The 25,126-nt window shown below is 38.0% G+C and overlaps 1 protein-coding gene across 4 annotated transcripts in view; it reads right to left on the bottom strand.

The window, feature by feature from the left end:
* The window catches only part of MPP7 (MAGUK p55 scaffold protein 7), a 245,426-nt gene that overhangs the window by 140,190 nt on the left and 80,110 nt on the right, over positions 1-25,126 (bottom strand). For 3 of the 4 annotated variants that reach the window (XM_037140833.2, XM_037140832.2, XM_037140835.2), the window contains one exon: positions 11,627-11,745. In XM_037140833.2, coding sequence (XP_036996728.2) covers positions 11,627-11,745 — 119 coding nt within the window. The remainder of the gene's footprint in view (positions 1-11,626; positions 11,746-25,126) is intronic. The other variant, XM_037140836.2, reaches the window with a different exon arrangement.

The raw sequence follows: 25,126 nt of genomic DNA, 5'->3' as shown, positions 1-25,126 counted from the left end.
CATGAGCCAGACACGATCACTTGGGAGGCCCTCAAGGAAGGACTCGGGGGGACTTGCAGGCAAAGTTGCCCCCACAACCTCTATGTAATAAAGATGATGCAACTTATGCATCAACTATAGTTAATTAAAAGTGATTTAACAACAAAGTATATCATCAATTATTTATGAATAACCATAATTTTTCAATAGGTAAATCCAGTGGGATGTAAGCATCTATGACTATGCCCACAGCAGGCACTCAAGTATTTGTGAAATGAATGGAAAACAAATGGGCAAACACAGAGTCTGGACAAACACATAAGGTGTTTGTCTCCTTTAATCTCTTGAACGCCTATATTACCCCTCTAAGTAGAACAACTGTACCCATAATTACATTAAGTGCTAAAAATATATTATATAGATGCTTACAACCAAATGAGAACATTAGATCAGTACACACAGACCCCTCTAGAGCCAGCATATAAAAACACACCAGACCTCACTCTTGGCTGGGGGCTATACCCCTCAGAGTCCAATACATGCTCTCCTTAAGATCTACTGAGCTAAGAATTCTGTACTGGATAGTGGGTCTTGAAAAATGTTGACATCTCCTGCATTTAAGATACAGACTCTGTGTACATGTGCTTTAACACAAATTATCAGAAAGAGTAGACTGTGTACAGACCAGGAGAAATTTACAATGTATATAACAAAAATCTAGGATGAGAATATATCAAATAATTCCTACAAATCAACTAGAAAAAGGCAACCAAAGAGAAAAGACAAAAAAAGGACATAGAAAGGCATAAAAGGGAAACTGGAATAGCCTATAAATATATATATTCAATATTCAAATAAATATTAACTAAAACAAGAAGCTAGCATTTCAAACCAATACTATTGGCAAAAATTAAACCCCAACAATTCCAAGTGTTGACACGGACATGAAGCAATAGAAACGGTCTATTGGTAGAAATGAAATGCGGTACAACCATGAAGAGACAAGACCTAAAAAAGTGTGAAATGTACATCTCTGCAGCTGAGTAACCCCACTCTGGGGTGTAATAACTAGCGAAACAGTCACAAACATATGCAAGGGGAATCTACACAAAAGCTCTTTACCACATTATTTCTAATAGTGGCATGGAGATGATGGTGGTTTTCAGGAGAAGGAATATGGTACCCACAGGACCTTTCAGTGTAAATATTTGTCAACAGGAGAATAAAGAATCTGTGTCCTAGTCATATAATATGCCATATTGCAATGAAAATCAGTAAATGAGAGCTATCTGTAACACCATAAATATATCTCAAAATACATTAACTATTAAGCAAAAAAGGAAGAGGCAAAAAGATGAATGTGTAGAGTATGATTCTAACTATGAAAAGTTTAAAAACACACAAAAGAATATCTTTTTTTTTTTTTTTAGAAATACAAGCTCAAGATGGAGGTGATTTCTGGCAGATGAGGGAAAGAAATAGGAAGAACAGGCATTCGAGCTTTAACTGAATCTGTAATTTATTTTTTCTGATGCTATGTGGTGAATATATGGGTGTTCAGTGTATTGTTCTGCCTTTTTAATGCCAAAAATAGTCTATAATATTTGTAAAGTAAAGGAAAAATTAGAAAATCCATTTAGCCAACTCAAGAAATTCTTCAGAGACTTTCAAATCATAGACTATATTAATTTTCATTGCAATTTTACAAAGTGAGAACAAAGAAATAAAAAGGCAACAATAAAAAATTATCAAAGCAAGAAAATATCATTCTGAAAAAAACAGCAATATAGCCAAAGGGATATTAAAAAGAATGGTGGGAACCCTGGGATATAGCATTGAACACAGATAACAAAAAGAAATTGAGGATGATGGGAGTAATAATAATAAAGATGACTTCCCATGTAAAGCAATGACTCTAAGCATTTTCATACATTAACTCACACCTCTTTCAAAGCATACAAGGTAGGCACTACTGTTGTCTCCATTTTATACACAAGGAAAATGAGGCACCGGATAGTAAAGTAAGAAGATACTGTTCTTACTGTTGGCACAATATTCTGTGCATAGCCAGACTTGGGGTCCAAGCAAAGCAGCTCCACAGTCTCAGCTCTGAACTAGTCCTAACGATGCCTGTTCACAAAAGGTAGAGCCATGTGGATTGATACACACAACCGTCCATCATTAAGGTACCACAAGAGAGGTAAATGGACAAAAACAAGGAGACTGAGATGATCACGAGAGTGAGAAAAAAGAGAGAAAAGAGAATAGAAGCAGCAGAAGGTTCCAGGTGGATCTGAGTGGATAATGAAAGCCATCCTGGCTGTTACAAGATTCCTCCCTCCAGATACTACCTTTATCTCCTCAGTCATATATCAGACTCACTCGTTCATTCATATAATAATTTTTAGTTGAGTGCCTCAGTGCCAAACGAAACTTCTGGGAATATTATCGTTATCTTCCCCCAATCAAAGAGATTTTACTTGTGATTGTAATTTACTTTAGGTTTTGGAACATGCACTCTAAAAATACCATTTAAAATGGTGGCTAGGTCTCCAAGCCAGCCCACAAAAGCATGTTTAAATCTATTCCACATTCCACCTCAACCTGGAGTTTTCTTTCAAAGGACTCTGTGTTCCGGTGCACCCTCTTCCCCAGTCCAGACAAGTGTGGACCCTGCCTCCCCATGACCCTGCCACTTCACCTTCCACCACGCCCCAGAGAAGCGGGTCACTCTTTCCATCTGGGTTCTTCTTTGTACAGTTGCCCAAGGATCACTCATTTCAATGCTGACTCCCACCAAACACAGACTGTACCTTCCTCTACTGTACACATTAGAAGTCAGTGCTTACCTAGCATGTCCTGAAATTATTACAATTCAATTACATAGTTAAAAAGTAAGTGTAGTAAAATAAAACAAATATGGCCCTCAACTACGAGAACAAGAATTGGAATGTTTTAAAATCATTTTACTTGAGATGAGAACAAAGAGTAAAGATTTATTTTCTCTCGATGATTCTACAATTATCTGCAGTAAATGTACTTTGAGAACCAAGTCAGAATGTCAGGACCATGAACTCGGCCCATCACGTTCCTGGAAATGGGACATGAACCACCACCTACGCTGGCAATAAAATGAGGGCTCCAAAAACACAGCCCAGAGTCTGGAGCGACAGAGGGGGATGAGCCACAGTACTGGGGCTGCAAATACTGAATTCACTAAGCCAATCACACCCCTACTGGTTGTGAACAAGCACTTGTAAAACAATTTGGCAAAGTCTACTAGCATGGGAGATGCACCTACCTGTGGCCCAGCAACATCACTCTTCAGTATAATATCTAGAGAACCTGGATATCCCCTACAGCATTTCCTATTCTCTGGAACTGCAGAACAGTAGATATCACCTCCACAAGAACGATGAGAGGGTTACACACTTCCTGACTCCACCCATTCCAATAAATAAACTGTTCTTAAGTGTTTCTAAGTCGGAAACTCCCCACATTGGTTTCTGTAAATAGATTGTTAAATCATGAAAAAGTGCACATTGAAGATGACTGTTCTGAAACTAAGCATATTTGAATCATCACCTAAGTCTCACAATAACTTGCAAAAGACAACGTTCCATTCTGCTGAACACAGACCACAGTGGTAGGGCACAGCCCCAAGAAGTACTCACAGACATGGCTCCTATTGTCTCGTCCCTAGTCCCAAGCAAATCTTGACCACGAGCTACAGATGGCCACTGTTTTGAGAGTATGAATTACAAAGGTAACAATTTACTCAGGGTTTCAGGAATTTGTGTCTTGAGCAGACTTCACATGTTTCTGGGCCTGAAAAAATGTACACTATAACATAAGAAATAACTCTGGCTCCTCCAACGGAGCTAGGGAACAATTACCTTTGATTGGCCAAGGAGTGTTCCCAGCTGCTGATACCCAATTAATTCTTCTCTCTTTCAGACCAGGTGGCCATGGATCATTCGCAGTGTCTGGCTGTCTTTCCTTTTCCTCCCACCCAAATGGTATTGCAGAGACAAGTACCTCCCCGGTGGGTTTGCTCTCTGAACTTAACAACACCTCTCCCCTCCCAAAATAGCACAAATACCTGCTCAGCCTTGATCTGATTTACTGCTGTGTAAAGACCACCTTCTGCCCACCCCCAGGATAAAACTTTTCACTGCTTCTAGGTTAAAAGAAGGGAGAAACCTAAAGTTCCTGTACAGAAAATAGTTTATAAAACCACTGTTTGAGAAAATTCTCTCTTTCTTGTATAATTTGACTGTATTAATTATCCTACAGGTAACAACTTTCCAAGCAAATCTCACAATTATTAAGAAAACTCAAACTATGAAAAATTCAGCTCAAGCATTACCTTCAAACTGTTTTTTTTTTTAATTTTCTGAAGTTTCCAACTTGGTACATGTAAACTTTTTAAAGTGTGTTCTTGTTCATAGATTACTGTCCAAACATCTGCTCAAGACTTATTTACACTCAAGACTTATTTACACTCAAGACTAAGAAGATTTTCACTTTTAAAATCCTCCCTAATTTATAAGCATTAAAAAATTTATTAATTTATATCCATGTTAGGATTTAAAATAAACCCCCACTCATACTCTGCTTCCACTAGTCAACTAATCTGCTCATGACTTCATGTGTTTCATTAAAAACAAAATTTCAGGCCATCTTTAAGAAGAGAAACTGAATTATTTCCCATATAAATATAATTACTGCTTGGTTGTAAGTCGTAGGGATTTATTTTAAATTATGGGTAAATCAAACTAGGAATTTATTTTACTTCAAAAAATGTTCATATTTATTAAGAAAATGAGATTATCATGGCACTTCTAAGTGTTATTTGAACTTTGTTATATGTACTGTTGTAGTATACAGTGGATTGGCAAGCAAGTTAAAGAAACTGTCCAGTTGTAGAAGAAATAAAAAACCATTAATCCTTACATGCCATGATGTCTCCTAGAGGAATATGAAGCTCTCTGATGAAGCTTCCATGTTTTCTTTGAGTGAAATACACAAAAACATTTAAGCAAATTACAGGGTGCTCAGATAATTAATTTGCAAAGTTTTCAGTTCAGAAATAAAGTCCTACTACTAAAAAAAAGTGAAAAGATAACCCATACCATAGGAGAAAATATTTGGAAATCATATATCTAATAAGGAACTGGGATCCAAAATGCATAAAGAAATCTCACACACTGGTAATAACATAACAAACAACCATATTAAAAAGTGGATAAAAGGAGACTTCAGGTTTAAGCTCCACCATGTAAGGAGAACGGAAGTCACAGGACAAGCACCACCCTAATTCAGGAGACGCACATACAGAGAAGCACAGCTGACATCAACTTAGCAGGAGCAGAAGCTGCGAGAGACGGACACTTGTAGGAACACTTGCACGGTAACTCTGACAAACTGATAGTAGTCAAACGTGAACTGGTCTTGAGAGGGAAAAACTCTTGACTGCCCAGTCTTAGAGGAGACTCCCCAACCCTCTGCCCCCAGGCACATTCTGTTAGTGAACTAAAGGGATCCATTCGCCTGCAGGCATCCAAGCCCGATCAAATGTGAAGAGGAGTTTACAGCCAGAATCGTAACAGTTTATTAGCTGAGAAAATGGTGCCACACTTCGAGTCACAGGTAAGTGAGTGCTGAAAGACCTGGCCCCCCGGTGGCTCCCAGGAAATGGGTTATACAGGGTAAAAATCATTAGTCGTGGTGGCTAAAGGGGCTGGGGTCATGGGCTCTACTGGTTGCTGGGGCCAGAACAGCGCAGTCGATCACTGTATCAGGCCCTGATGTCGGCCATCGCTGTCTACAAGAAACCCACTGTCAGTATAAAGACACAAACAGATTAAAAGTAAAGGAATGGAGAAAGGTATAAACCATGCTGACACTAACCAAAAGAAAGCTGAAGTATCACATACAATTTCAGGGAAAGCATATGAAACAAGAAGAATTATCAGGGATAAAGGAGGGCATTACATACATAAAAGGAGTCAATTTTCCAAGAAGTGATAACAATCCTTCGTGTGTATGTGCCTAACAAGAACATCAAAATATATGAGGCAAAACTGATTAAACTGCAAGGATAAATGGATAAACCCACTATTCTACTCTATCAATAAGTGATAGATCCAGCACATAGAAAACCAGGAAAGACACAGTTGAACCGAACAGCACCACCAACCCACTAAGATCTAATACTTCATTGGATAATGGCAAAATATACATTCTTCTCAAGTTCACATAGAACAAGATAGACTGCATCCAGTCCCATAAAACACCCCTTAACAAATCAAATAGAAATCATGAAGTAAAACTGGCTTTGTTCACAGATGTGTATCTATGTCGAAAATTCAAAAAATCGACAACAAAACTCTGAGAACTAATAAGTGGTCACAGTAAGGATGGTGGATACGAACTTAACATGCAAAATTTCCAGCAATAAATAATTGGAATTTGAAATTAAAAACAAAATACCACTTACATTAGCACCAAAACATTTTTTAGGTATAAATCTAACAAAATATATACAGAATTTAAGTAAGAAAACAACGAAACTCTGATGAAGGAAATCACACAGGTCCTCGATAAACAGATATTCCATGCTCATGGACAAGAATCTATAATATTGTTAAGATATCAGTGCTTCCCAGTCTAACCTATACATTCAACATGCTCCTAATCAAAATTCCAGCAAGCTAGTTTGTAGATATAACAAACTGATACTAAGTTTCTGTAAAAAGGCACAGAACAGCTGGCACGATACTGAGAAGAACAAAGTTGGAGAACAGGATGCTACCCAACCTCATGACTCACTATGAAGCTTCGGTAATAGAAACAACGTAGCATTGGTGAAGGAACAACCAGATCAGTGGAACACAACAGCCTGAAAACACACCCCACACAAATAAAGTCGCCTAACCCTCGACAGGAGAAAAGGCAGGTCACTGGAGAACAAATGATTTTCACTGTTTGATACTAAGACATCTAGATATTCACAAGCACAGTCTAGACTCAAAGCACAGAACTTAAACCTTTTATAGAACTAAATGTAAATACAAAACTAAAAAGCTTCTACAAAATCACAGGAGAAAAATCTAGGTGGCCTTCTGTAAGACAATGAGATTTCAGACACATTTTTGCACAATCTACAAAAAGAGTAAGTTGGACTTTACTGACATTAAAATTTCTGCTCTCTGAAAGACGCCATTAAGAGAATAAAAAAACAAACTAGAGATTGGGAGAAAATAATTACAAAACACTATCTGTTAAACTAATTTTATCTAAAAAAAAGACAGAATTGTGAAAACTCAGAAAAAGGAAAAAAAACTAAATTAAAAAATGGGAAAAGATCTGAGTAGGCAAATCAACAAAGGAGATATACAGATGACAAACAACCATATGAAAAGAGGCTTAGTATCGCATGTCAAAAGAGAGTTGCAAATTAAAACAAAATGAGAACATTACACACCTATTAGAATGGCGAAAATGCAAAAAAGCCGACTGGGCCCAATGCTGACAAAAGTGTATGGCAACAGGAACTCTCAGTCACTGGCAATGGAAATGATACAGCCACTTTGGTTATTTATTTTTTTGAAATGCTGGGCTATGCAAATTTTACCTTATTTAATCTCTATTGCATATTTTTCATTACCATTTAGTCCCCTTATAGCCTTCTACCCCCAGCAATCACCACACTGCTGTCCGTGTCCATAAGTCCTTTTTTCCTTTTTGCTCAATTCCCTCTCCCACCTAACCTCACCCTCCCCACTATCTGTCATCTGCTCTCCATCTATGAATCTGTGCCCATTTTCCATGTTAGTTCAGTCTGTTCATCAGGTCCCACATATGAGTAAAATCATATGGTATTTGTCTTTCTTTCACTGGCTTATTCACTCAGCATATTTTTACCAGGTCTATCTAAACTTTTGCAAAGAGTAAAATTTTCTTTTTTTTACAGCCGAGTAGTGTTCCATTGTGTAAATGCACCATAGTTGTTTTATCCACTTGTCTACTGATGGGCACTTGGGCTGCTTTCTTATCTTGGCAATTATAAATAATGCTGCAATGGATATGGGATGCTTTAGTTTCAAACAAATCTTTTTAGATTTAAAACTTCATCTTTACAAATTCAATGCAACTGCTATCAAAACTCCAATGGTATTTTTCACAAATAGAACAAGCCCAAAACTTGTATTGAACCACAAAAGATCCTGAATAGCCACAGTAATCTTGGGGAAAAAACAAAACAAAGCTAGAGACATCATACTCCCTGATTTCAAGCTATATTACAAAGCTATAAAAATCAAAATATATGTTATTGGCATAAAGACAGACACATAGATCAATGGAAGAGAACAGAGAGCCCAGAAATAAACCCATTCATATACAGCCCATTAATTTATGACAAAGGAGGCAAAAACATTCCATGGGAAAAGGACAGTCTCCTCAAAAACTGTGATGAGAAAACTGGACAGCCACATGCAGAAGAATAAAGCTGGTCCAATATGTTACACCATAGGCAAAAATTAACTCAAAATAGATTAAAGACTTGAGTGTAAGACCTGAAACCATGAAGCCTATGGAAGGAAACATAGGTGATAAGCTCCTTAATGTAGATCACCGTGCTGACTTGCTGGACCTGACTCCAAGGGCAAAGGTAACTAATGCAAAAATTAACAAATGGGACCACATCAAACACAAAAACTCTGCAAAGCAAAGTGGCTCAATGCTTATTAATGATTTGTCACATTCACTGGATCATGTGAATGCTAACATCCTTATCTTGCCACACCTTCTATATATTTCCATTCTTATATACAAGTATATTTCCCAGGGTTTCTATCAGTACCACCTTTCTTTTAATACTTCTAAAATATCGTGCTCACACCCTGGCTGGTGTGACTCAGTGGACTGAGTGCCACCCTGCAAACCAAAAGGTCACGGGTTCAATTCCCAGTCTAGGGCACATGCAGAGGGTGCGGGTCAGGTCCCCAGCAGGGGGCACACACAAGAAGCAACCATACATTGATGTTTCTCTCTCTTTCTTCCTCCCTGCCCTTCTCTCTAAAATAAATAAATAAAATCTTTTAAAAAATAAAATATCATGCTCACAGTTTTTATTAAGTTTTTTATTTAGACATTTTTCTTCTTTAAAAAATCTATACCTAATACATACCTAATGATGTGGGATCATCATTATTTCCTTCACAGTTACAAGCCTATGACCTACAGGTACTCCTGTCAGAATGTGGCTCAGTATCCAAAGTGGTGAGCCACACCTGCCCAGACTGCAATGCCAAAACTGCCTCTTTTTTAGTATATTTTGCATTAGACCATAAAGATATATGTATTTAAAGCTGTGTGGTGATTTAACAAGTACTTTTTTTTTACATAAAATGACAATTGTGAAGATTTTGTGCTGAAATTAAATCACTTTTTGTACTGAGCCAGTTCTTAATCACATACCTACAGCTTCAACTGCGGGCAAAAGAACAGAGCATCCAAGCACAATTTGATTCAGACCAAAACAAACCTTTTCAAACAAATTCCTGTTACTCAAGCAAGATTTATGTACAAAAGCTGAAGATCTATCCTCCATCCTCTAAGAGAGGCACCCAGAATAGGGCTAAGCAGTTTATTCCAGCTGTTTGAACTACAACCCTCTGAGCCTGACTCGTGAAGGCATTTTAAGCTGCACGCCCTTGAAAACTAACAGAATGGGTCAGAGGCAAAGGACATTCTGAGCATGAATGTGATAAAAGGTGGACGTGGAGGGAACTACCCAGAACTGAGAATGTACAAAAGGCACATAGAAAAGTAATTTTAAAAATACATTTGAAAGCAATTACTGAAAAACATCTGGAATAGTACACATTACTGTGCTATTTAAATACTGGCAACATCAATTTATTTGCCTCCCTGTTTTTATAAAACCAGGTATCAATTATTCTTGAGTACACTTCCTAACCACTTCTTGACAAACACTTTAAAAATCTATGCTCTAAATGCAACAGCCAGTGTAACTAAGAATCGTTTTTACACATTATTTTAATTTTTTAAATAGAAATGACAACCACTTCTGTCAATTGTTTTGGTCTTTCACATGCTAAGATACTTAAATTTTAACTTTTCCTTCATACTTAACAATGCCTACTTCCATTTGCTGAACCTATATAACTATCAAAAAACTAAGATTTTCACTATTTTATTTGAAACCCACAAACATCCTTGTCTAGAGGTATTGTAATTACTATTTTATACATAAGGAAACCGATATACCAGCCACATTATAAATATACAAACACATGTGCATCACTGTTTGGGGGCAGGATTATTTTCATGATTAAGGGGTGATAATGACATTTGAAATACATTATATTCCTTCTATCAAAGATCAAACCAATTAAAACAAATCTATACCCATCCAACTTCCACACATTTAACAAAGGGATATTTTCATGGTTGCCTCAATAAGCCATAAACTTTATCTACTATAATTCCAAGACCATTTGTAACATATCCCGAGAGAGCAACTATCTAAATTTATTCGGAATACAACAATACCTTGGCAATTATATAGGAACTAAGTAACTAAATAAAGCATTCTCATCTTTAAGTGTAGTGCTAGAAAAATGCCACATATCAACACGTTTACTTCTTGAGAGTTGCCACTCCTTAAGGTACACAAACTCTAACAAACCTGACAAAAACAATGTAATAATGCTCCTGTCCTGTGAAGCAAATGCAACTTGGAGTTGCTCATTTTCAAACACCCCACCCATCAATTAAAAGCGTCGTCTCCGGACAGACAACCGTAACAGATTTAGTGAAATTAAGCACAGGTCCAGATACTATGGAGGCATCATACGTTTCTAGCTGCCACAGACTCAAGTAAGACTAAATTTCTTTCAGTTTGAGTTAAATGAGAGAAACTGCAATTCGTATTTCCAGAGGCAAGGGTGGCATATTTTCCAGTAAGTTTCTTGTTCTCATTTTACTATTTTAAGAATTCTGATCACTCCCAGGATTGCTGTGTGGCAACATCTGAATCCTGGTGACTGATCATTTTCATGACATGATGCTTTACTAAAACTGTCTCAAAACACTGTTTTCATTCGCATTTAGCTGCACTGTATTTATACACAAAATACCACTTCAGTGGCATTGTGCCAAGAAAAGAAATAGCTTGCTAGAATTTCAGTTGACTTTGTTAAAGGAAATTATTTTAAATTAATGTGGCTACTGAACTGCTGCCATCCTTAACCTCAGAAAATAGATTCCTTCTAATTTTTGCTATGAACATTTATTTATTTAAGTTAAATTCCAGCTCATGAATGTTGACCATAAGGAGTCTAAACCTTCCCGCTACTATTTCATATTCTTTTTCTAAACAAGGGCAACCACATGTTTGCTGCATTAGTATGCACGGCCAAATCACCACCATTAAGTGAAATCATCTATGTATTTTTGGTAGAATCTTTAACAACTTCCACGCCTGTCAGTGAAATGGAACAAGGCTGTTTTGTTTTCAGAGAGCAACAAATTGATCTCTGGTTTACTAGATGGCGCTCAAAATATTTTTCCATATGTTTTTCCGCAAAGAGAATCTGACATCAGCGTGGTTTACCTTTACCAGTGAATGCAGGCTTTTTTCAGCAAACACATCCCAGAGGAAGGTGAGGTCTTCCTGGCTATCCACGTGTGGCTGCAGCTGGGCTGGCAGAGCAGCCAACAGCTCGTACAGACCTATAAAATGAAAATAAAACACAAAGTGTAATCTCAGAGTGATCTCACTCATTTCACTTCAGGTGTGTGTAAGTGACGGCTGGAACACGTCTTCTTTACTGGGTTTGTGTTCTGGACTGTTCTCCAAAGGAGCAAAGGAAGCATTTTGACTTTTCAATTCCAAATAAGTATGTATGAACAGGCTAGTTTTTAACTTTCACAGTTGTCAACATTCTGCAGTCCTCCGAGTTTACATAGCCCAAGACAGAAAATGTGTACGAGCTTTCAATAAAAGAAGAAAAGGCATACATTCCTCTCCTTAATTGTTATTACACTCCCTCAGTGTTAGCCAAAGAGTGAAATGAGTCATGAATAGGAAAAACTTCCTTAGAAGAGCAGAAAATTGACAGAGTGGTCCATTAAAAAGGTTCTGTGGTTTTCAAATCGTTCCTTATATAGCTTCAAAAAACTGCACTATCTAATGTCCGAAATCAAGTTCTAAAAAGACAGAATAAACCATGCTTTGTGCTGCATTATCGCAATCTCCTATTTTTTTAAATAAAAAGCAGCAATTACATAGAACTTGGTTTAAATCTGCCCCTAACTGGGGGGGCTCCGCCACACTCTGAAAGAGTTAAGGTCACAGATGCGGGCGCGGCGGCACTCCCCACCAGCAGCTTCCTAGGAGGAGACAGTAGCGCAGTGTTCCACGGCAGCGCACCGCACAGCCATCCATCTCGCTCTGGGGCTGTCAGACTCCTGTCCAAGCAACGCTGCAACGGTGCCTGCCCGGGGCTCTTCAGGGAGGTGACCTGGCAGAAGTCAGTATCAACTCACAGCACATGTTTCGGTTTCCAGTGGGATTCCATGAGGTAAAAAGGACAAAATTCCTTTTATTTCTGTCTGCTGTCTACAAAAACACCAAGACCTCCTGGGACCTACAACACACGGGACTGTTGTTATTTCTGGTCTGAATAAGTGCCACTGTTCAAACCACAGGGACAGCTTTACAAGATATTCAACAGCAAAGACTGGAGAGTTCATTACGGACTGTTGCTGATCAGTTTATCCATTATCTTCCTGAAGCATTAAATATTCTGATAATCAGTGACAATTCACAACCAAATGCCTTGAGGCCCAGTTTGAAAGTTAGATAATGTAACCCAAGAGACTCACTAAATTCAAACATTCCTAGGGCTGTATTTGGTCAAAAAGATCTAAAGTCAGTAGAAAACAATTATATTCTTAAGTATTCTCAGTGGTTTACATTTATTCTCTTAAGACTCTGGCATCCTTCCTAAACTAGCTCTTATTTGCAATTTACTAAATACTGTTAAGGTACCTTAGTGCATACAAGACTGGCTTCATTTATATATACACACACACATCACACACATACACATTTAAAGTAATCACCATTGCCAAAATTAATGGTTATGGTCAAAGGTTAAAAATATGAAATTATATAAAAAAAAACAAGGTAGAATATCACTATTTTATTATTGATTTCAGGAATAGTAAAAATAATTACCCATTCCTTGGTAATATGATCAGTTTAACTAATGCTACTAATTCAACTGTGAAATAGTTTCTGAGGTACAGTTGTTGGGGAATTAAATGAGTTAATACCTCAGAACAGACCCTGGCACATGGTAAGTATTCAATCTCTTTTATATGTAACTTAAGTTCAGCCATGTTACAACTGATTACTATTGTTATTCATCATCACAATTACTAAAAAAGCAAGAGTTCAGATCAAAGAGACCCCAGGTCTACACTTTAGGCCTCAACATAACTTACCCAAACCTTCTTTCCCTTAGAATTTGAAAAAGAAATGGCATCATACATGTGCAGTAAAATAGCACAGAAGAAATACACACACACACACATATACACAAACAAGTACATGTTGGCCAAAAAGTCCATTTGGTTTTTTCCATAAAATAAGAACATTTTTCATTTTCACCAATAACTGTATTGACTTGGATATTTTGAGTATGTCTCTATCTCCTGCTTATTGGCTTCTAGTGGGTAGAGGCCGGGGGTGCTGCTAAATGTCTTCCAATGCAAAAGACAGCCCCACAGCAAAGAATTATTTGGCCAAAACTTCATTGGTACGAAGAAACTTTGCAAACCACTTCTGACACATCCAATCAGTCACAGCACCTTTTCCGTTCGTTGCATGAATCTTTTTTTGAGTTTCAGTTGCATTTTTACCTTTCTTGAAATAATAAAGCCTAATACACCAAAAATGTTGTATATTTTCTTGCATCTTCAATATTAAAATGGCTGGACAAAAATTCACCAATTCTGATAAGTCTTTTTATATGCATGCTGATATGACAGCTATCAAAATACGATCTAACAAAACTGTTTCGAATAAAGTGAAAGACAGCTAAGCTCGACTAGAGACATCACACGGAAAAACAAAAGGAACTTTTTGACCAACCCAATAACACTGACGAAATCTGAAAAAGGTCAATGGATTATACTGATGACAGCTTCCCGGCTGTGATTCTCCACTACAGTTATACAAGTTACCATGGAGGGAACTGAGCCAAGGGTACATGTTGTTCTCACAACATGTGAATCTATAGTTACCTCAAAACAAAGTCAAAACAAAAGCAGAAACTGTGGCAAATATGGTTGTTGCAGCAATGCGATGGAACAATGCCCATTGAGCTCCAAGGCTGGCAACGAGTAAGCATTTGATAGAAAATAATGTTCTTCTTTCCTTAATTTGTCTCCTCTAGAATGAAAACGCCATTTCAATGCAATGGTTCAAAGTCAACACAACAGCTTAGCTATATATTCCTACTGGACACAATATTACACTCAAAACCACATACACCAAGTGTTAACTTTACCCAAATACTGCTTCACTTTTTGTGGGAAGAAGCCATATTATGTATAAATTAAAAATAATTTTTCTGTGAGCAGAAGCTCATAAGCTAGATTTCTGAGTTTACTAGTTTTGTGCAGTCCTAACTGATATGCCACCATAATATGACACTTCAGTGACAACAGTGGTCCCTTCTCCTCAGCTCCTACATCTGCTAACCAGAGACCAGAGCCAGAAGAACTAGGGCAGTGCGCACCAGAAATTAAAGAGATGGTTAAAACAGCTACTAGTATATATATAGTCCCAATGCAGGGAACACTGACTTTCGCTTCCACTCAAGTACATTATACAGGCCCTAGAGACCATCTCAGCCCATGCCTAAAACTTGGTGGATGCTATAACATGTGCTTTACTGCACTCCTATATTTAGTTCCTAGAGTTCTAATACTGAAGAACCCTGTGAAAATCAAATGTTTCAGTCCTTGAGATTCAGAGAATCAGGAGCTCAAAAGAGTGGCCTGGGCTGAAGACATACCTTTAGGAGTCATTAGCATATGACAGTCATTAGACAGTATGCAAAGCAGGGAGCCTGTGTAAGTTCCCCAAAGGCAGAGTACAGGCGCAGAGGGAAGAACAACCTAGGACTGAGCCTTGGAGGAGAGGAGGGGCTGTCTCTCACTCAGAGAGGAGGGGCACTAGGAGTATGATGTCCTGGAAGCCAAGTAGGGCAAGAAAGAATGAATGACTCACTGTGTCAACTGCCACTGTCAGGGCAGGCAGACCAAGGGCCGAGAATCGCCCACTGGCTTGAGCAACGTGAAGGTCACTAATTTGGGCTCTGTGGTGAGTGAAGAAGACTGGGTGAAGAACATCAGAAGTATAAAGAGACATGTTGGGAATAGCAACCACAGACAACTCTTACAAATATAGGCAACCCTCCCATTTCTTACTAAAGAGAATTGATGTTTGGGCAACAAGGGTAAAGACGTTTTTTCAAGATGAAAAAAAATAACACATTTTGGTGCTACTGGCCTTAACCCACTACAGAGAGAAATTCTGACAATGTAAGAGAGGGAGGGACTTTCCGGAACTCTGTCCCGCAGGGAAGGAGAAGAAATAGGGTCAGTGCGTGAATGTAGGGATGGCTTCAGACAGAAGTGTGGAGAGTTCTCTTGTGGTTTCCAAGGGAGCAGAATGCGAGGAGGGGCACTTGTGGCAATTCCCTAATGACTGCTGCAATGCTTTCAGAAAACTATGAAACCTGGTTATCTGCTGAAAGTGAGCGTAGGAAAGAGTTTGTATTTGAAAGAAAAGACTGAAAACAGTCACCTGGAAGAACAGAAAAATGGATAAGGTAGGGAAGTCCTAAACTGGTACACACTAATAGCAATATTAAAATTTGAAGCCTGCATCCCCTTTGACCCAGTAATTCACTCATTTACTCCCTCATTCATTTTCACCTCTTGGCAGCCGGGAGGCCCAGCTTCAGGACCTACACCCAATCCTTCCCAGTGCTGAATCTAGGGAGAGAAGCCAGAAGGACAGGAAACAACTGCTTCATTTTTGCTGTGTGTAGTTCTACATTGCTTGAGTTTTTACAATATACACACACCTGGTTTTATTGTGCTTCACAGATGTTGCAGTTTTTACAAATTGAAGGTAAAACCTTCCACTAGCAAAAAGTTTAGGATTCACTTTATTGTGATACTTTATTGCGGTAGTAACACCTTTGAGGTATGCCTGTGGACATTATGTCTGCAATTTTAAAAATTCCACTTCTGGGTAATACATCTGACATGAACCTTTTCCCAACACGATAGCTCACAACTTCCCCTCAAATTCTGTTTCAGCAAGTGGACTGCTACTTGCTATACCCTGAAGAGTATAACCGCATCCATGGAACCTTCCACCAATTCACCAGACAATGAACTTCTGGGGACTGCTCCTGCTGGCACAGTCTCCCTCAGGACCCCTCAGATAATCTGAAAGAGAAACCAAGCGGTGCTCACATTCTTACCTCAAAGTTTCATGGCCAAGTTTAATGCGACACACTTGACATTTCAAGGGTGTGTGTAGAAAGCTGGCAAACTCCCCAATCCCTTTGCATTTCAAAATCCCACCCGATCCTTTCCCTACCTCACTTCACAAAGGCCAAGTGATTACCAGGTGCCAGGTACCAGTTAAGAACCGGGGATACGAAGCAAAGTCATCCCGAGTGTAACACACACTACACTGAAAATAAGTGTAAAGTTGTGACTGTGAAAGCACTTGAATGAGGGAGGAGACTGTGGCACCATGGAAGGGTGGCAGTGGGAGGACAACGATTTCACGCAAGCTTCCCAGGGACTGATGGTGGTGCTGAGGTACTAGGAAAGCACAGAGGCAAAGGAGGGTGACGGGAAATAGGAAAACCTGGCAGGGAAAGAACTGCACTTACAAAGACCCTGGAATAGGATGCTTAGACCCTGGAGACAAATGACACAAACGCAAATTCCAACTCTACAACGGATCTTTAGTTAACACCTCTGTGCGTCCATTTTTTTAATCTGTAGAAAAGGTACAGTAGTACTAACTTTATAGCGCTGTGATGAGGATTAAGTGAGTTATTTAGATGATATCTCACTTTAGCTATACGACCTAGATAAGCGTTTTTCAAAATAAAAGTAAACAAATCTAAATTAAATGCCAGACATATGAGCATGTCTCAGCATCAGGGAGACAGACTACAAAATGTAAGTTTCGTGGTGCTGAAATACATTAAGGGGATGAAAGGTTTTCTGCAATAAGCCATAAAGATAGGTCATGGAAGGTCCATGTGCTGGGTGAGGAGGAAACCAGAGAGATGAGAAACAATGAAAAAATGACCGCATACCTCTGACCTAAGTCAGTCTAGACATTAACATAGTAAGAAACAGTGGGGAAGAAAAGAGAAATGACAAAATGTTCCTTGTTCTCAAACAGCTTAACAACTTTCAAGATCAACATAATGCAACAAAGACTTGCAAGAAACATCAGTAACTATAATTTTGGTGATATCGACATTAAGGTATCCATTGACAATGTCTAACGATATTAACACTGGCGTATGTCTACTGTATGCCAAGGTGTGGTCCTACTTCAAAATCCAAATTAAAGCTCCTAGGAACCAATGAGTGGTCATTAACACCAATCACACTGAAATAATTGTCAACTAATCTTTCAAAATGCCTCAAATGATTCAGGAAAATAGTATCAATTCCATTATTGAGATATTTTCACAGACTTTTCACTCCCTCCAGACTTCCAGTGTTAGACTAAGAAAGAAACATGTTGAAGATGCTGGCTGACAAATGTTTATTCGAGGTACTCAATCACACATAGATCGCTGGGCCCCTAACTCTTGGAGTGACAGCGGAAAATGGCTCATTAGACATAAGATCACTGTTGACATTATAAGCTCTATTATCCTCACTTTGGGGGCAGAACTAAACTTCAGGGAATCCAGGCTACACCCAGAGAATCGAGGCAAGAAAATTCATCTCAAGAGATAGAATTCATTTTAAAAAAAGATCTCACTTTTTCATTTAATATCGGGTCACCTGGAAATTGTTCTTAAAGTTCTTCATATAATTATCATATTCACAAGAAAATGTTTCAAGAATTCTAATTTGCAGACTCTTAATTACAGATTAAGTGCTTGAGATTTTTTGACAAATTGTATCTTCCATTTCAAAGTTAAGTAGTTCTATAGGAATACGAAAGAATTTTTTTAAAAACTTAAGGCTATCCTTCACACAAGGATACAACATTCTCAGAGGACAGAAAAGGTGCATTAGTCAAGAACTTATATCAAAAAAGTCACAAAAAAAGGCTTTACCACTTTTGTATGGACTACTTCACAAAATTCATCTTTATTATAAAAATTATCCTCTGCATCATTAAGATTGAGTGTGGGAGGGAAACAAAGTAATGGATAAAAAAGAAGCCGGAAACATATTTGTTTCCTACACAGACAAGAATAAAGTCCTAGTGCTTTGTAGAAGAGGAAAATTACCACAGTTGTCACATTTGTCAAACAACAGAGAACTGTCTTTTCATCAAGAAGACTAGCAAGCGTAGACACACCATCTGGACTACATTAAGAGCCATCCAAGGGCAAAGCAAAAAGTACAAAAGCCTTTAACTGAAGTGCTTGTGGCTCAGAAAGCCTAAAGAGTATTAGGCAAACAAAGAATGTGAACTATGATTTTTGTTAACTTGGATTAGACTAAATATGATTTATAGCTGCATATGTTGACCTGAAGCTTAAATGAACATAACATTGCAATTCAAAGTTACAAGAAGGCCTGATGGAAGTGATGAGTAGATAACAAGTCACAGTAGCCATGACAACTAACTTCAAATCAGCAGGGAGGAGATTCCGCCAGTCTGGTGGAGAACCAGCCACCATTCACTGGAGGAACGAATGAAAGGAAGGAAAGCTGGAAGGGAAGGACTTCTGCTGAGGGAGGAGTAGAATATTCAAGAGTAAAGAAATAAATCTTCAGATTAAGCGACTGATATGACAATAAAACTATTCATGCATGTGGAAACCGTGCCCTCATACACTTGATCACAAAGCTGTGTGAGGGAGGCAGAGGCGCAGCCTCACCGCTCCATGCTCAGTGGGAGCTGAGGATGGACCACTTGATGAGGTGGATGTATGTACAAGGCTGACTAAATACTGCTGAACTGAAGGGGGGAAGAATATCTCATTTTAAGTTAATGCATATACTAATATATGTTGAATTTTTAACATATATTAGTTATGAGACCCTAGGTCTTACAACCCTAGTAAGACCTAACGTGAAGTGTTCTCATCAAAGAACCTGGGCCTGTATTTTAGCAAGACACCTAGTGCCACAGAAGCAAGCCAGCATCAGCAACACTACACCCACACATACCGAACAAAAACAACAGGACCCAGGAGAGTCTAATGCATAGTAAAAAATTACTAAATAGAGGGAAAGGTTTTGCTGTCTAAAAAATAAGTCTAGAATTACAAAAATATAGAGCAGGGAAGTTATACCAACTTCTACCTTGCCTTCATCAACATATAAGGATCAATACATATTGTAGATATTCTGAAAATTCAAGGAAAAATATGACAAAGTATAAATCATTGATCCACCTACATAAACAATTAAAAAATCTGTTTCTTTAAATAGGATTATTTATTTTCTATTGCCTTTTTTCACACTATTTGGACAAATATAAATGATTGGTATTAAACCAAAGGAAATTAATGTTAAATTGTGACACTAATTCTCAAAACAATGCCATCTCTAAATTGTGAAAGCCTTCAAAAAGACAAGCATAAAGAAGTGGAAAAACTTTTCCAGTTCAAAAACTGCTTCTGTAAAAATACGAAGTTTTGTACAAGACAGTAGTAATTCCTAAAAGAATAAAGGTAAATGGCTCAGAATTTGATGAAAGTGTTCCTACAGTGAACAATTCACTCTTTTTGCAGATTCCAGATGCTCAACATTCCTGATTCAGAATGGAAAAATTTACTGTTAGTCTAGAGAAATTTAATATCACCATTCTTGTCATACCCTTCATAGCTTCATTATTAGAACAAGTCTGGGGAAGCTATAAACCTATGTTAAATGCTAAAAAAGATGTTCACTTTTTTCAGTCAGATTAGATAGTGTAGCTAACCAAAATATTTAGAAATCGTATAGAGAAAGACTTGAGAAAAAGAAAAACAAATAGATATTTATTTCATATTTTTTCTGAGGTTTGATATTTGCATTCTGTACAGTATAGCAGGCACAGGACCAAAAAGTTTTACAACAACCAAGAGCTAATAAACACTAAAGAACATACATCGACGCCCAGAACAACATTATAAAATTTTATTATATTAATAAAATGGGATACATCAAGCTTTAAATTTTCCACTTTGTCAAAGGTAAAATAATCAGCACTATTCAGTGCCATTCATAACAGGCCTCAATTTTTCTCATTTAAAGTATGTTTTATTTCCAAAAGTACCTATACTACTAAGATGCTTTAATATATCCCTGACAGAAGCATTCTCTGTTACACTCTCGCTCAACAGCAAATAACTTGTTTAGCAAGTTGAGTTTTTAAATATATAAAACAATTTAAATATTGTAATATTGTTGTTTGTTTATACCATTACCTTAAAGTCTATAAAATCAGGGGCAAGTTAACAGAAGACAAGAGCAGACACCTGTGTATAACTTTCATTGTTTGAAGTGACCGCTGAGCTTTAAGTAGGTTCCAGTTTGCATTCACTAAGCCTCAGCAGTCTTGGACGTGACATCTACCACCACAGCAAAGATGACAGTACTTTGATTCTCGGCAGTACTTATCCAAAAAATAAAGCCACAACAAAATGAAAATTACTTCTAAAATTCTTAATAATTATGACCTATAGCTGTCTTTCAGAAAAACTGATGACATTTATAAAATCTACATTTAACCAGTTACAGGGCTGGACTAGTCTGGACTAGTCAGCAATAAAAGCTAAAGCGCTATACTTGTTTTATTGCAGTTAATATTATGATAGGATTCATTTCCATTCATTTCAATATTTATTATACATTTAAAACATAGCAGAACATGTAGTTAGACCAAGCCAAAAAGTGTATCTGGATTTTAGCTTACACTGCAAAGCAGCAATCTAAATCTTAACTCTCATCGCACTACTGTAGCTACCACTCAGTGCAGTAACTGCTAAGCAGTGGACAGGCCAATAGGTATTAACCTTAATCAGGAAGATAAGTACTAACCACAAAAACTGAGTGTGCAGCAGATGGCCTATTGGTTGTAGAGAATGATGGTGTAGAAAGGTTGGCGTTTCTCGTAGAACAACTACTACAACCAACAGAGAAAGCATGAGTGCGGAGTGGCTGACTTGTACTTCCCTCTTTTGCAAGGAAATGAATAAAAATACCTTGTATATAGTTGACCCCTAGCAAACAGTAGCTGCCATCATCATCCTTTATCCTCTCAGGGGCTTCTTAATTATTGATTAAAAGAAAATCTCCCAGGCAGAGTTGAAGAGACAACAGTCCTCAATGGCTTTCATTTCAAGTACAGAAGCTCCTCAACTTCTGTGTTTGTAATGGTTTTGTATTCCAAAACAGTATTTTCAGCTTATGGTGGGTAAGTCAAAGATGCACATAGTAAACCCAACCCACCAAACATCATAGCTGAGCTAAGCCTACCCTAAATGTGCAAAGAACGCTTCCATTAGCCTACAGTTGGGGCAGGTATCTTGAGTCTCTGCTCAAGAGTAACTGCATTCCTCTTCTCACCGGCAGCAGGATACACAGATGAGCACTTGGCAGACACGATGGCATGGGAAGACACGAAACACAGTATCCAAAAAACACAGCCCACACACAACACAGCAAACTGCGAGTACTCAGCTAAAGTGAGCAGCAATTGTTCACTTTTTCAATCACTTGCCTGACTGGGAACTGGGCTCCCAGCCAGTGTCTAGCATCACAGGAGAGTCTCAAACCCCATATTACGAGCCTGAAAAAGGATCGAAATCCAAAATTTGAAGTACAATTTCTACTAAATGCACCACCTTTACATAAAGTCCAAAAACTGTTAAGTCAAGCCATCACAAGTCGGGGACCACCTGTGTTCCCCTGAAATATCCTTCATGTTATCCCCAAGAACAATCTATCGCACATACCCGACGATGCAACAGTTGCACCCTGAAGAAACTTCATGTTATCAAAAGTATACTAATCACCCTTGTCCCAGTGCAGAAAAGATGTGGTAGGAGAGACAGCTCCCAGCTAATTGCTGTGGTATTCCATGCGTGAATTTTTAATAATAAAGTAATCTAAGTCATAGCTATATTTTATTTTAGCTAAAAATAACACATTGGTGGTTCTCAACTGATAACCACAAACCTGAATGCTTCCTGGCCTTTCAGCCCACACAAGTCTTCTTTAAACAGCTTGCAATTTTGTTTGTAATAATATTTAAGGGGTTAAACCCACCCCCAAAAGACCCGCCAGCTAAATCTGTGAAAATGTAAGAAAATATCTGGAAAGAAACCTAATATACATAAAGAATTGAAAAGGTAGCATTTCAAATCAGTTAAGTAGTGAGAAATCAAGAATGCGAAATCCCTGGATTATCATTTCAGAAACAAAATGAAATCAAACAAACTAGATCCTTACATAATGAAGCCAATCCCTAATCATCTCTTTACATCCAAATTGTGTTGTAAAAATTCAGTCCAAGTGACCTCTGCTACTATAAAAATACTTTCACGATGTTCACAATGGTGATTTTTCTACAATCCTCACTTGTCAAGAAGCAAAACAAACTATATACACTTCAGGCATTCTGTCTCATGTCTTAAAACACATTCAATTAAGCTTCCTGAACAGTAGTCTAAAAATTTAGGAGGTTCAAGTGTGGTACATCAAAAAGAGAAGTTTAACATTTAATATGAGTTTTGGCAAATTATTTAATATTTTATCAAAATTTCAATACATGGCCCTGGCTGGTGTGGCTCAGTGGACTGAGTGTCGGCCTGCAAAGCAAAGGGTTGCTGGTTCAATTCCCAGTCAGGGCAGAAGCCTGGGTTGTGGGCCAGGTCCCCAGTAGGGGGTGCGTAACAGGCAGCCACACACTGATTTTTCTTTCCTTCCCTTTCTCCCTCCCTTTCCCTCTCTCTATCAATAAATAAATAAATAAATAAATAAAATCTTTTAAAAAAAGATTTCGATAGGTGTGCAATGGCTATTTAATCTCATCTACAGTGAAACCATATCCTTGGGTTGATCTCCATTTTTACTGGAACTGCAGACTATTCATCACTTAAGTTGTCTTCCAAGGAAAAAAGAGTCACGACTTTTGAATGACAAATTCCAAAAGCAATCTAAGCCCACTAAATGAAGTTCATATTACCAAAGAGAAAGAATGATTTAACATTGAACAACATTACTGCAGGAGGAACTTGAAATGAACCAAGACAATCCTCAATCCATACAAGTCACTCTAACCATCACTAACCCCTTTTTAGGACTAAACCCCATGACTGTGCCTGGATTTTAAAAGCAGAAGGGAAATGTCTTCTGTGACAATGAAGGGTATCACAAATAAGTGATGGGCTAAGTTTAGTCAGCATTACATATACACAAGCATGTATGGGGAACTGAGCTATAAAAATATACTCCCAATATAACTATTCTTTTGTTTTTAAAGATTTTATTTATTTATTTAGAGAGAAGAGGTGGGAGGGAGAAAGGGGAAGAAACACTGATCTGAGAAACATCAATCGATTGCCTCCCGCATTCACTCCAACCAGGGACACCAGGCTTACAACCCAGGCACGTGCCCTGACCAGGAGTCAAACCAGCGACCTTTGCTTTGCAGGACAAAGCCCAACCCACTAAGCTATGCTGGCTAGGTCCAATATAACCATTGTTATTTATTCATAAGAACACCCAAGAATATTCCTTGTAATTTAAATGCCACTTAATGTGACATGTTCTCCTGATTAAGAGAATGCTGGGGGAGTGAGTGCAACAGAGGACATTAATTCCCTAATATTACTATTATTATTATTGAGATAAAGTTGACATACAATACATATACCATTGCATTAGTTGTAAGTGTACAATATAATGAGAGAGCAGATTAATTCTTATTTCTTAAGGTACAGCCTGCTGACCATTACAGGGTCCAATGGTCTCTCTCTTGGCCCATAGCCAGTTTCCACAGGCATTTAGCACCGTTAAAGAAAAACATCAGTAAGATTTTGTTCATTTATGCTCAGATTTCCAAATTCACTATTTTGCGGAAATCGAGTGCCATTGTTGTTGCACAAGGCTGGTGAGTGCTACAGAGGTTACGTTTGTCAAAACTTCTCGTTTAACGTCCATGCCCTTGCCTGTTACTTACTGTGTTTGGAAAAATAACGCTTTACATAACTACACTTATATCAAGCCCTATATCCTATTGACTAAAGTAGATCAAAAACTAAATATCAGTTCGCATAAGCATAAAAATAGTGATTTAATAGTAGTACAAACACAGAGGTTCCAATTTTCAGCTCTTGATTATCTCTGAGTCCCAAATGTTACAGGGGTACAAAAGAAAGTAAACATACTGATAATAAACTGAAAATGTGTAATATCAGCCCTCATTCCAACATCCCTTCCCATCTAACAGATGCCACTGCACCCTTGAACACCAAACACAACACCACAAAAATACAGACTTTCCCAGCTCCGGCCAAAATAACATCGAAGAACTGCTTCAGCCATAAGCACTGACAGCGATGAATGAGCCTCTAAAACAACCCAGTTAACAACCAAAAAAATAAAAGAAACAGGCCTGACAATTCAGTGCACTTCAAAAACAACTTGATCAACCTTAAAACATAAACTGGAGAAGTTAAAGGCTTCAAATATTATTGTAAAAGTGCCCTCGTTATTATTCTGCTAGAAATGTAAAACAAAGTACTATTATAAAATATGTTAAGCATTAATAGGCCAATAAGGAAAAATTCAGCAGGATCCATTCTTCAGGCAACCT

The sequence above is a fragment of the Artibeus jamaicensis genome, unplaced genomic scaffold (assembly GCF_021234435.1).
Source record: "Artibeus jamaicensis isolate MK-2021 breed Jamaican fruit bat unplaced genomic scaffold, CSHL_Jam_final contig_867, whole genome shotgun sequence".
Lineage (NCBI taxonomy): Eukaryota > Metazoa > Chordata > Mammalia > Chiroptera > Phyllostomidae > Artibeus > Artibeus jamaicensis.
Note: the sequence above shows the minus strand (reverse complement) of the source record. Positions and strands in the feature narration are given on the sequence as shown.